This window comes from Chanodichthys erythropterus, chromosome 21 (genome assembly GCF_024489055.1).
Source record: "Chanodichthys erythropterus isolate Z2021 chromosome 21, ASM2448905v1, whole genome shotgun sequence".
NCBI lineage: Eukaryota > Metazoa > Chordata > Actinopteri > Cypriniformes > Xenocyprididae > Chanodichthys > Chanodichthys erythropterus.
The window spans coordinates 39,350,319-39,364,794 of record NC_090241.1 but is presented as its reverse complement, the minus strand read 5'-3'; the positions used below and the strand labels follow the sequence as shown (position 1 = coordinate 39,364,794).

General features: G+C 35.7%; 1 protein-coding gene across 2 annotated transcripts in view; it reads right to left on the bottom strand.

Moving 5' to 3' along the window:
• The window catches only part of uqcrc1 (ubiquinol-cytochrome c reductase core protein 1), a 29,271-nt gene extending 15,404 nt beyond the window's left edge, over positions 1–13,867 (bottom strand). For both annotated transcript variants that reach the window (XM_067374005.1, XM_067374006.1), the window contains exons 1-2: positions 13,712–13,867; positions 9,190–9,330 (exon numbers count right to left, since the gene is read on the bottom strand). In XM_067374005.1, coding sequence (XP_067230106.1) covers positions 9,190–9,330; positions 13,712–13,774 — 204 coding nt within the window. In that variant the 5' untranslated portion in view covers positions 13,775–13,867. The remainder of the gene's footprint in view (positions 1–9,189; positions 9,331–13,711) is intronic.
• Between the last annotated feature and the right edge of the window lie 609 nt (positions 13,868–14,476).

The window sequence follows — 14,476 nt, the reverse complement described above, 5'->3', positions numbered from 1 at the left end:
AAATACCATTCGATGCCTGTATCGATGGCAGTGCCCACAGAGTAATGAACACAATATTGTTTTATAGGCGTGTAGCCTATGCAGTTTCTAATAGCCTAATAAAGCACAATTTTATTATTTAGCATTACTTACATTCTAGAAAATAACTCGCACCTGATTATGCCACATGCACCAAGTCAGAATTAAGTTTTTGAGAGAAAAATATTATCGTTTCAGTCGCATTTTATTATAAGCCTATTAAAAAATAATTTAGCTAAAATACCGGTAAACAGACCTGGCGCTACAGATACAACAATAATGCTATATTGTCATAGACCTATTTATCAAAATAAAACTGATGAATGAAAGTGGAGACAATAGCCTACCTCAAAAAACGTCAACATTGTTTTGCCTAGGCAAGGTTATTAGCCTATAGTTAACTAAAACAACTATTCAAAACATTTATGCTAATCGAAGTAAACCTGAAATATAAGAAAATATAGCCTAAACATTAGTTGAAAATTATATTTTCAATATAATTTCCTTTCCCCAGCGACCTTCAACCGACGCGATCCTTTCATTATCCGACAAGATTATGTTAAATTAGAATTAAACGAAATTAGAATGTGGAAAAAAAAATCCCAGGGCTTTAGTTTTAGCCTAGGCTATATAGGAGAAACAACAAAAACATGAGGATTCATTGCGTCATGCAGCGCTTCTGTGAACGGAGAAAAAAACAACATGAAATCTTATAAAAGGAATAAACAGCCTATTCCTATAGCTAGGCATACATGAAATATATTAAACCTAAATAATTAACATATTAAGAAAATGAAAAAAAAAAAAACTGCGACAAGTAGACCATCTATATGATGAGTTTCGATTCATTTTTGAGAAGTTCACGGAAAGGCATTGCTTTTATTTTTCAAACAGTGTTTTATTATGTGAGTACAAATAATAGTTACAATGATAGTTATACCTACACAGATTCGAATGGTGTTACTCTTATGACCATAAATGTCTTTTAAGTTGTTTACGCTTTTATAAGAAAATTCCAACACGATCACATGAGAATGCGTATCAATAATACGGGTTTGTAATCTCGTAGAATATATGCTAAAATGAATTTTGGCGTGCTTATGGTATGCGTTTTTTTCGCGTGCATATGATACGCACTTTATGGCGTGTATATGATACGCTCTTGGGTAGGATGGGGGTGGGGGTTTCGTACGTATAATACGCCATAAAGTGCGTATCATATGCATGCGAAAAACTGCGTACCATAAGCACGCCAAAACTCATTTTGGCATATATATTCTACGAGATTACAAACTCGTACTATTGATACACATTTTCGTGTGATCGGGCTCATTCTCAAAATAAAATACAGTCAACCAAATACAGAAAAAGTTCCACTGCTCATTTTAAATAGTCTGTGTACAACCAGGGCAAACATTCTTAACTACGTCATTCTTAAGTTTACCTTAAGCTGTACCTTAATGTTAATACGTGTTTCCCGAAACGTTCTTATACCTTCTGTAAGTCATACTTTCGTAAAGGTTGGTCTGAGTCTATACGAATATAATTCTGAAGTTGTAATGCACCCAGTGTGCAATTAGGATGGCAAAGAATAAAATGCAAAGATTCACTTCAAATGTGCTTTAGCTCTGATCCAGAGACAGACGCGCTCAGCTCGTCATATATCACAACTATATTTAGTGTTTTCAACCCCACATCAGGTTTATTTTAGGTTTCAGTCATTTAAATACACATATGAATGAGGTACTAGGCTATATAAAAATACATTTATAGTTTGTTAAATTCAAATTCAATACACTGATGTCTATAAGCTGCAATAATAACCCTTTCAATTATATAATTTGACGAAGTGTTTTATTAATATCAGATACACATTTTGTATGAAACTTTAAAGTTTACTCTATTCTTCTCCCAGTTCACCAGCCACATACTTTAATGTATTTTGGGGAAAATTAAGTAAATCCGACAGCTCTGAATTGCGGTGCAAACTCATCGCATGACAAAAATTCACTTCCACATATTTTACAATCAGAATATATCATAAAATGCATGGTGTAGTTAACAAGTTTTTGAATATTTTGAATAACAAAGGAAAAACGATATAAACGAGCTACATACATATCTGCCAGCTGCATGACGTGTCTCCAAGGAATAGGTTGTTTGCAATCACGTGGTTCTGGTGACGCGCGAAATTCCGGTGGAGGGCAAGCAGTGAAAATTAGAATGGAAGAGATGGGGAAAAGTCCTTTCTTTGCTGGTTTAGAAAGGTATAAACAGAAAATCACAACATATGTTGGATGCAATCCTTATGCTATGAAGAGGAGCGACTTTTCCGCTGAATTAAAAGACTTTCATGCCATCGAGGAGAGGATGTGAAGCTGTTTTTTTATATCGCTCTGTCTTTCTACTAGTGAAGTTAGAGCAGTATTTTGATTTTCTATCGCAATTCTGAAAAATCGCCATTGTAGGTCATTTACGCTGAATCGGGAATTGTAATAGGAACTCACGATATCGTTTGTGGAAAAAAAGGACGGTAATACATTTTCACCTTGGTTGAGAAGGTGAGGGAAGACGACTAGCAAATGTAATAATATCACTAAATAAACCCACTGCCTTTCACTCAAAATAATCACATACTTAACTGAGTTTTGTATTTGTTTTTTGTGTAATAATTAACATTATGTTTTAGAGTATGATCACTCAGCTTGTGAATGATTATAACTTGCACACACTACACAGCCACTTCAAAACTGTTCACGAACTTCTATGGGTTTGATTTTGGTTGTCATTTGTTGAAATAAATACAAAAATACAGCGTGTCTGCGTCCTGAACGTGACCCTCCGATTCTCCTCCGTGGTCATATGGGAAAGTGAATATTTACAAAAACAACATATAAACTAGTTACATTTACACGCTTCCAACAAATAAATGGATCGACTTCTGTCAGCTTGTTGAACATTTTATTTGGACATTTTCTACCATACGATGGCTGAAGCAGCAGCGCGTGACACTGTTCTCATGGTAACCAGATCAACATTGTGAACAGAATACTACAAAACTGAGGTGAAAATACCAAATTATAATTAAATAGGATAAAATATGTTCTCCTCCCTGCAAACGATAGCATGAATTTGAATATTTAACCAAGTCAAAAAGGTAAGCAAGTATCCATATTCATTTACGTTAAGTATCAGCAGATACAAAACGCTATAAAAAGGTGACAACTTTTAAAATTAAAAAACAAAGTTATAAAAAACGGTATAAGTTATGTAAACGATATAAACACCTTCTGGGTTCTCGATTTTATCGATTTGAGCAACCATAAATGACGCAAAACATGCAAATTTTGAGTTTTTGATAGGATTCCTATATAGAAACATCACTCCCTGCCCTCCAGACTCATTCGCGCTGCTGCTGTGACGTCATGTGCAAACAACCTATAAATACATTCTAAAATTATGTTCTAAATAACTGTGGCCTTAAACTCACGTTGATGGGGGCTCCGCACCCCCAGAATATAAATTACAATATAGATTTAGTTTGTAATTTGGATTATTTTTATAAGATCCAATGAGTCCTGATGAATGCATTTTCTACTTCTAAAGTGCTTCTTTTTATAAAGAACGCTGATTTCTCACATAACCATAGCTGTCAACCCTCCCGTTTTTTCCAGGTTTCTCACGTATTTTAGCTCTTTTCCTGCTGTCTTCCCATTTTAGTATTTTCCCGTAATATATCCCGTATTTTTACGCTCTGATTGTGTTAACTCAGAACACGCAACTATCTGTGTCTGAGAAGTGGCTTGCACTTTACCACGGGCGATGCAAGTATATAAATTGTAATGGACATTGGGAGAAATGGGAACACGGGGGCACCGCGATGCGACCGGAAAGGGCACTTTCACTTTCACGATCAAAGTGCACGCCACTGATAAGCATTGTAAATGCAGTATTACAGTATACACATAGCAATTAAACGCGCAGTTCTCCTCTCGTGCGTCCTCCTCACTGGACGAGGCAATATCACTTTCGTTTCGCTTTCAGATATATCTTTTATAGATGCCATCAATGCTTTTACCTTTCTAGATGTATTTACCGAAATCAAAACAGTCCATAAACCATAAATCCTCGCTAAAACTTCAGTCAAGCCAGCTCGCACATCAACCTGAGAGATCAGCCTCCTAATTTCTCGGTTTCTGAATGGGCGGTTTGGCTTAATTAACAAACGCTAACATTCGGGCATGATTTATATACCATCATCGACCTGTCCAAAAACGTTAGCATGCTTTGATCGATGGTTTGTAGATCATGTGTTTCTCCGTTCGAGAGCGCATTTCCGTTGATTGTTTACGAACGAAAGCTCACAGAAACGTGAAAATGAAAAGGGTCTCATTTGAAAGAAAATATCCTAAGCTAAAAGATGATATAGAGTGACTGATTGAAGCAGCCCTTATCAAAAGTGCGGGGGTCGATTTCTGTCTTTTCAAAACTGTGGGGGTCCTGACCCCCTGTCCCCCGTGCCAATAATCGCGTAAAAAAAAATCCCTTATTTTGGGGATGGCTTCCGGGAAATCTCCCTTATTTTCAGTGTTCAATGTTGACAGCTATGCACATAACATAGTGAAGCAGCCCCTGTATCGAGTGAATTATTGATTCTCGAGCCATCGATATCAACCAATTCAGCTTCAGCGCCATGGACAGCACCTGGTAACATCACACTTAAGAAGATATACCTTAAGCAACCTCCTAAGGGATAGTTCGGGGAACACACCTGAAAAAGGCATATATTCAGTTAAGGTCTACCTTTAAGTTCTTCGTAGCGCGCTGAGAGACAATGTTATCAGGAAATCCAGCCCTGGGCCTTAACTGAAGATGTACCATTTCTATGCGTGTTCCCCGAACTATACCTGAGCAATGAGTTTAGGCTATGGCAGTTAGAGCTGTCAGATTTACGAAATCTTCCCCGAAATGCATAAAAGTATGTGGCCGGTGAACTGGGAGAAGAATAGGCTAAACTTTATTGTTTCTTACACAATACGAATAAAAATTACTTCGTCAAATTATAATTGAAAGGGTTATTGTTGCAGCTTCCATAGACATAAGCGTATGGAATTTAACAAACTATAAATGTCTTTTTTATGCAGTAGCCTACTTAATTCAAATGTGTATTTAAATGTCTGAAACCTAAAATAAAGCACGTTGAGGTTAAAAACACAGAATAGTTGTGACAAACTTACATGACAAGCGCGGAGCACATGTCTGTCTCTGGTTCAGTGCCAAAGCACATTTGAATTTAGCAGTGAAGTTTTTGCATTTTATTCTTTGCCATAATCCTAATCGAACACTGGGTGTATTACAACTTCAGAATTATATTCGTATAGACTGTCAACAGTGATAAGGTATAGCTAAGAGTGGTTCAGGTATAGAAGGTATACTTAACTAAGAATGTTTCGGGACACACAAATTAACATTAAAGTGCATTTTGCAGGTTTAACATTTTTTTCGAGATGAATATATAACCTTGTACAAAAATACCATATAAAAAGGTACTGCAGGGTTTAAAAATGTTTTGTGAGACATAAGGGCATTAGTTTAGTAGATAAAGTGACGGTCTCTGTAAAAAACGCTTTTTTTCAGCGTCGCGTCATTTTACGTCACTACAGGGAGATGTTCGCAGAGCTCTGTGTTGATTCAGTGCAGAATATATTGGTATTTAGCAAGCGGCAACCTCCCCCTTTCTCTCGTGAAGCCAATACGGAAGTAACTTAAACTGCGATTCATCGACTGGCCGCTAGGGACAGGCTCCAAAAGAGAGCAGAATCTCATAGAGTCCCATGTTAAATTGGCCAAGTTGGTTCAAATTGTGGTTTTGGTCTATACTGCTATTTTTGCCCTTCATGACAACTCTGAGGGGGGTGAATTTTTTTATAACTTATCCGTTTAAATTATATTAAAACTTAAAGTTCTGCATAATTAAGGGCGTGGTCACTTGAGTGACAGGTAGAGTGCGCTGCTGTCTGTTTGCCGTCATGTTACCTCAGCTGCCGCTGAATTTGGCATCTCAGCCATTTGTGCTTTTTTTTCCTCGATCATTTTATGCAATTATAAAATATGGCTTGCTGCATAATATTCGAGACTGATGTGTGTCTGTGTGCATGCATGGGGAAGAGACACAGAACACACGTTGTTGGATCGTGGCATTGGCTGAAAGTTTTGATTGCGAGATTTACTACAATGACAATACCAGGAGGATATACAACTCTGACAGCACTGCTTGGATATTATAACTAAAACTGGTGCACTATTTTGAAAAAATATACTTTGGACACAGGCTCGTTTGTTAGTTAGATACGATCACTGCTCAGATTGCATCCTTTCTTGAAGAACGATGTCAGAGAGCAGATCATTCAGAAGAAATGTGAAATGTTTTTTTTTGTTTTGCAATGGACATTTATATTTTACCCAAGTGCCACAGATTGGATTCATCTCGCAATCTCTATTATAAAAGGTATGAAGTCCCATTTGATGTTCCATGTTGTTATTTGCACACCCAACACAAATTACTGGTGTAGGAGCATCTATATCTTAAAAAACACCGTAAATTGACAGTAAACCTTTAGAACTTTCTGATGTTAAAACTTATCTTTATTAATAATTTAGATAGTATCTAGATGGATAGCTCCTTTGCTTGCTGTGATTGCGTGATTTCAGCAACCAATCACATCAGCTCAAACCACCTCCCCGCCTCTTTGCCCATTTTCAGTTATCCGGGAGTGACGTGCGGTGACGCGCAGCTAAGATGGCCGAGGCCTCATTTTCGCTTCAAAACTGTTGTTCAGAACTCTATGGGTGACGTCACGGACGCTACGTCCATATTTTTTTACAGTCTATGGTATTTAGCAACAGCGGCCGTGAATCGGGGTGCTGGGGTTTGTTTTGTGCAGGTGAAGAGACGGGACTTCACTTGTGCACGTGCTTCGAAAAATGCGTTCATTTTAGACTGGAGGATTATCATCCTGGCGATATGATGGGAGTTCAACATTGTAATACTTCTGTAAATGATTATATTAAATTAATAAACTTACACACGCTATGCTTCTTCACCGTTTTTACTTGAATCAATTTCAACACTGATAAATACAAATATGTACACATGCATACAGTCTCACACTTACACAAAACAGTTTTGAATTATGTGCTGGTAATGTAAATACTCCAATTTCATGCATGCCATGTATGTAAACTTATATATAGGCCTACATTCAAGTTCACACAACTACATAATCATGGCGTCATGATTCCTCACACTGGAATAAACTCATAACACAGAATTAATGAATAAAGGATTTAACATGAAACACATACAGTAACACTATATGTTTGGCCGTCGGCGAGAGACATGACGGATCCGTCAGAGATGCAGCTCGATGAAGACTTACGGTGCACATTTTAAGTTTTGTGTTTGATTATTACATTTACTAACTACAAAATCAGGCGTGATGAGAAACGGCAATATCACATAACGTCCTATTTAAATAATAAATAGGATATAGACTATATTTGTAGCGCAAGGGGAACTAAAAAAGCCTACGTAGTGGTGGGATTAAATACCCCTATGCCAACCTGAAGCCGGGCTAGCCGGTAAAAACTAAATTTTTACAAAAAAATATGCTAAACATGTATTTTAGGCTATTTCCACAACAAACCCTTTACATTGTTCTATACAAAATATAAGTATTAAATAAACAAATTATATTGGCATTCATTACCTACAAACAATATTTTAAAGCCTAAACTACTAAATTTTGTCATACATTCAAGTTAATTTTACTGCACAAAGGTAGAGTTAAAAAAAAATAGTGTTCAAAAGATTACATGTATTGGAAAAAAATATTAAAAAGAAAATGTTAGCCACATATTGCCAGTCTAGACAACTAAGTGACAACTAAGCCTACTAAGTGATAGGCTATTAAAAGATCAAATTCTGCACGAATACATTTTTCTGTGTAGTATGCTTTCTTAGTAGACTACAGCATTTAATATATAGGCTAGGCCTATACATTTTTCTGGACATCGCTTATTGTTTCTACCTTAATACATTGTTTAAATTAATGTTAGCTAACTACATATAGCCTATGTAGTTTATATATGTCTGAAATTAGGCCATAACTTGTACAGTCACCTTTGATAACAGATTACTCCAAATTGTAATGTTAAAGCATTTCCTATAAAGCGGCTTTAAAACTATAGGCCTAAGTATTGTGAAAAGCGCTAAACAAATAAATGTAAATTGAACCGATATAGGCTATATGAGCTCTATAGATCAGATAAAGGTATACAGGTATTTTTCGCACACGTCACGTACAAAATATGTCGTTTTAATGCCATAACATCTCATTTTAATGAGAAAAGATGTCGTTTTACGACATAATTGAGTGGAAAAATATTACGCCAGGCAATACGCCACCGTAATATATAGCCAAGCCGAGTTTTGCTGTCAAAACGCGTGCTTTTGACGCATCAGTGTGCAATCAGACGTCCAACCAAGCATTTGTGAGTACTTTGGCTTGCCATAGATAGCACAAAATTACATATATCTCTAAAATTACTACGCAATAGGCGTGTGAAGTGAATGAGTGTAAACTGAGCTCAGCGCAAATCAAATAGCCGTGCTGTTTGTCTCTCAGAAATCAGAGCTTTGCAAAAAATTAGTCTAATACATCAATAAAATACTGCATCATAAATATTTTCTACTATTTGATATGTATTTAAATGATTTAAACCTTGCGAGATCATAGATGAAACACAAATGGACAAAATGTATGAAATGAGCAGCGCGTTCGTAAATCAAATAGCCGCGTTTCTCTTGCGTCTCTCAGAAATAAGCTTTGTCAAGTAATAGGCTGCTATCAACTAAAACACTACATCATCATACACACTTTCTGCTATTCAATGTCTACTTAAATGTTTAAAAGATTGTACGATATGATAAATTAATTAGTGTAAATTGTATGAATTAAATGAAGCACGCGATAGCAAGTCAAGACAAATGTAGGACTATATTTTTTTCCGCAGCCAAATGCTGCACGCCGGAGATCCGGCTTGTTGCCGGAAAACTTTAAGCCCTGTATATATATAAATTGTAAAGCCTATAAAAAAAAAGCAAATCACCGTGCATGTGGCCTGGTTGGTCTCCTCAGAGGCAATTCTCAAGCCATTGCTTAGGGTGGTGAGCCGAGTTTCTGGAGCTCCTAGCAGGCTCTGAGCATATGATACAGAGGCCTGTCCTCGTCTCAGAGACAGCAGAAGAGGCTAAAACAAAAAGAAAAACAGACATAAGTATATGGTGCAAATTCCTTGCATCAATTTTAAAAAGCAAGGCAAAAAATAAACAAATAAATAAATCACAGAATAAAACAATAAAAATCCAGAATGATACGGACTAGAGGTTGACCAATAAGTCAAGATTTGAATAAAGAGTTTTGGCCAGTAGCTAGAGATTTGCAGTTCTGGTTTTGTGTTTACACTATTCAGTGATTAGATATGTGTCTAAGCAATTAAGGACCGATAGTGGATTTTGCCAAAAAGATAAAAACAAGTTGATGTCAAATCAGCCATTAGCTTTTAAAATCAACAACATATAAGAAAACTTTTCACTCAACATAAAATAAGACATATCTTTATTATAAATTTAACAGCAAAAGTGTTTTTAAGATAAAATAAAAAGTAGTTATACTTCCCAATTATTATTGTCATATAAAAGACATGTATGATGTAGAGCAGGAGAGAGAAAAAGGGATATAAATTAAAGTATTTTTAAATTAAGTTTTAGAATGGCATTGTTTATATTGTATATACATGTGCCCTGAATATGAACGTTATACTATGTTCATGTTTGAGGTTTATGTATTTGTCCATTTTCTATATTTATAACTTAAATGGCTATTTCAGTGCTCATGCATTCATGTTTTCTAATGCCACTTTCTCATATTAGAAGCAATCCAGTAAATACTGCTAATAGGGAATAGAAGTAAAAGTGAGAAAAAATTAGGTTTTAAAGCATCTATGTGAAAAACTTGAAGAGATTTGAGAATTTAAGGAAAAATCTAGAGATTCACAGTGCAGTCCAGTAAATAACTCACGGGATATATTGTTTATTAAATTGAGAGAACCGAACAAAGGTGTGCAATATTGGTTGTCTTTTTCAATTTCATATTTTTTTTCATATAAAGAACAGAACAGGAGAAACGGAACGCAGACTGAAAAGAGCTCTTGCTACAGATTTATTTATATCAGTTATTTATGACCCCACACCCCACATCTTCAATGGGTCAATATTTTTTTTTCTATAAATGTATTAAAAAACATTAAAATACTTTATATATGTGTCTACACCTCTTCGGTTATGAGTATGTTTTCAATTTTTTAATTAAAATTCATATTGTTTTTGGGGGGGTGGGGTGGGGGGTGAGTCAAAAAGATCAGGGTGTCATTACTATACTAATATCATAACAGCGGGGTCAAAGAAACAAAGAAAAATGTCATTAAAAGAATGACAATTTTAAGTAGTTTAACATCTTTTATTCTTACTTGTTAGGAAAAAACATTTAACAAAACTGCCTCACTGCTTAATAATATTTTTAAAACTTGCAGACAACACAGGCAGAATAAAATCAAATCAAATCAAATCAAAAATTATATCATATAGAAGACCCATGCAGACCCCCATGGAGGTCTGTCAAGGTCAATAAATCTTGCAAAATATTAGATAATTTGACATTTTTATGACAGGGCAAAGTTAGTTAACTAAAATGTCAGGTTGTGGAACTCCCCAAAAACTAAATGGGATGTTTGAATTAATGATTCATGAAATCGCGAAAAAAAAAAAAAAAACACATTTCACTTTTTAAAAATGATTAAAAGGTACAATGTGATATTTTTTTCCGCTAGGAGGTCGCTAGAAGCCTATTCAAAACAAAGGCGTAGTTTGATGACGCCAAGTTTTAGAGCGGAAACTTGGGACATGTGGTCTCCATCTCAACGGACGTTCAAAAGAATAGGGATTGGAGTCTGGAAGAACTCATGTTCGTGGATGCGATTATTAACGTTACTGTAGTATGAAGCAGAGCAGGACCAAGTGTTGCGGGAGCTGAACGAGGAGCTGGAGCGATTGATCACCACACGCCTCACGAGCAGCAGGACTTTTATTATGACAGTCGCCGGCGCCACTTCCGCTTCCGCTTTTCCGGTCATGAGTTTACGGGAGCTGTCCTTGTCGACAGAACCAGCGGCAGATGGTAAACAGCAATTATGTTCCATAAATAAGTAACACAATCCACCATAAAACGTGCAAGAAGTAAATAAGAAACTGCTTGAAGCAAGCTATTGGTTTGCTGGACGCTAGACACTACTTCCGCATTTGTCAACGGCACTGTTGTCATGTGGTTTCTACGTCAGTAAAGGTGGTAACAAAGGTAACTGACGTCATTGACAGGCGACTGCACTGCCCCGTGTCACTGTTTAGAATGGGAATTTTCTCATGATTTACAAGTAGTTGAAAACATTAGAGATATTGTTTGTAATCAGCTGGACAAAATATATAACACTAGCCTAGTGGTTTTTGGATATTTTACTGCAAAAATTTTACATATTGTACCTTTAATGTGTACACACACATGCATTAAAGGCACAGTATGTAGAATTTTTGCCACAAGAGGTCACCTATTCAAAACAAAGGCATAGCTTGATGACGGCAAGGTTGAGCATGGAATCTTGGGAGATGTCGTCTTCACCTCACAGCCAGTGGAAAAGAATTGGGACTGGACTCAGAAATTGTGTTTATGGATGAGATTATTAACATTACTGTAGTATGAAGCAGAGCATGGCCAAGTGCTGTGGGATCTGAACGAGGCCGCTGGAGCAACTGTTAATGAAAGACAATCGCAACACACAGCTCGACAGCAGAGGAACTTTTATTATGCCACAGTTGCCGCTTCCGATTCTTTCGGTAAAGCGTATGAGGTAACGCAGTGCTATTTTATCATATTAGATACATTTGAGTGTGTTGCTGCAGAGCAAACACTGTGAGACACTTGTTGCACACTGCAGTAAGCTAGATCAATTTTAGAATATCATATTAATAAAAGCTGGATGGCTTGTTCTGATAAATGGCATGCAATTAAATACAAACATATTGTATGATGGAGAAAATGCTTTATTATGCTGTTACTAAAAACAAAGCGGCATCTGATTATACTATGCTAGTTACTTGACAAAATAGTGTTTTTTTTCTGAGGCGTGGTATTCATGGAAAATCAAGAAAACTAGATTTAAACAATACGACAAAATGTATTGAGCTATATCAATAATTTGTTTTCTGTTTGGTGTTTCCATGGATCCTACAAAATAAAATCAGCAATCGAGGGTAATGCAGGTATGACGTTAACACGTCCTGGTTAAAAATTGCTTATTTCTCTGGATTTAAACATTCTTGGAAACATTTGGGATAATGTATGTAGACAAGTCAACAATATATAGGTAACACTTTACAATAAGGTTCATTAGTTAAACATTAGTTAATGTATTAACTAACATGAACTAACCATGAGCAATAAATTTGCTGCTGTATTTACTACTCTTTAACGTTAGTTAATAAAAATACAGCTGTTCATTGTTTGTTCATGTTAGTTAACAGTGTATTAACTATTGTTAACAAGATTTGACTAATGTATTAGTAAATGTTGAAATTAACATTAACAAAGATTAATAAATGCTGCAGAAGTGCAATTCATTATTAGTTCATGTTAACTAATGTAGTTGACTAATGTTAACTAATGACCTTATTGTAAAGTGTTACCAAAATATATAACACTGTTCTATTGGTTTTTGGATATTTTTGGATCCAAAATCATACATATTGTGCCTTTAAATCTGTAAAAAAAAAAAAAAAAAAAAAGTAAACATTTATTGAAAAAAATACTTTCAACAAGTTTTAGAGTCATAAATCTAAAAATTCTCATTAACAGTATAGCATAGTTTTCAAAACCATATGAAACCAAAATGAACGAACAGCACATTTTTTAAGAAATTATAACATGTTACGATATAGATTTCCTTCTATTGACACTCGACTCATATATTTATTGAATTTTCTTTATTAACATTCAATAAGTGAGCTCTTCGTCAAAGCAGTTTATTTGTCGTTTTGTAACGTTAGTTGTTTGATGCTGCACTGAGGACACAGCGCTTGTCTAACGTATTTTTGTTATTTGATTTGAATTGACGAAAAAGAAGGGTTAAAAAAAGCAATAGCTTATATGCTTAATGTCTACAGTATAACACGAAAAAAAGATATATATATCAGGATGACGTCAGTTTTCAATGACCTTGTCAGCTCAAATTTCAGGTTCTCTTAACCTTACCAAGAAAAAAAAAAAAAACATAAAAGTGTGATATAACTTAGTAGAGTTACAAAGCGACTTGCTATAAATAAACTCGTGCCTTTATCCTCAAAGCTCTCACACACTGGTAAGAGATCTAACCTTCAGTGTAACTGAGCTATCAGCTAGCTCTCCGGCATTGACAAGGCCAATGACAGCCACTGTGACCATGGATATCGGATGGGGTTAATATTAAATGTAATGATTTAAATTCCTAAAGCCAGTAATACATTTCAAAGCCATGAAATACTCACGTAGCCAGTTTTAGAAAGAGCTCGATTCACTGCCCCACTGATCCGCCACATAGAACCAACCATTTTGTCCACACAGTGTGCACCACCTCCACCCGTGCGCAATATTCCTCTTCTTCGTCTTCTTCTTTCCTTTTTTTTTGGCGGGTGGCACCAACGTTAAGGTGCATTATCGCCACCTACTGTATTGGAGTGCGAACCAGAGTCTACCCATTTCAAAATAATAATAATTAAAAAAAAAAAAAATTCTCTTAATCAGCTGTTCTCTTGAGATACAAAAATAAACTCTCTAATCCATAATTAAATATATTTTTAAGCTTAAGATCAATCACTCCCACCTTTCTAAGTTTATTATTTCTCGTTCATTAGTATACTTTTGACAGACACAGATAACATGCTCTACTGATTCGTCCATTCCACAGTGCTCACATAATCCTGTTGGATGTTTATTTATTAATTTTAAGGTTTTATTCAGCATGGTATGCCCAACTCTTAATCTTGTTAAACTAGTTTCTTCTTTAGTATTTCTTCTTGTCTTCCTCACCCCTCCTACTTCCCGTTGTATTTCATAAAGCTGACGTCCTGTATTTCCTGTATCCCATTTTTGTTGCCACTCATTAGTGGTAAATGTTTTAATTACTGCTTTTGCTTCAAATTTACTAAGTGAGATATTCATGATGTCCTCATTTTCCAGTGCCTGCTTTGCTAATCCATCAACCTTTTCATTACCCTTTATCCCCCTATGAGCTGGTATCCACATAAATACTA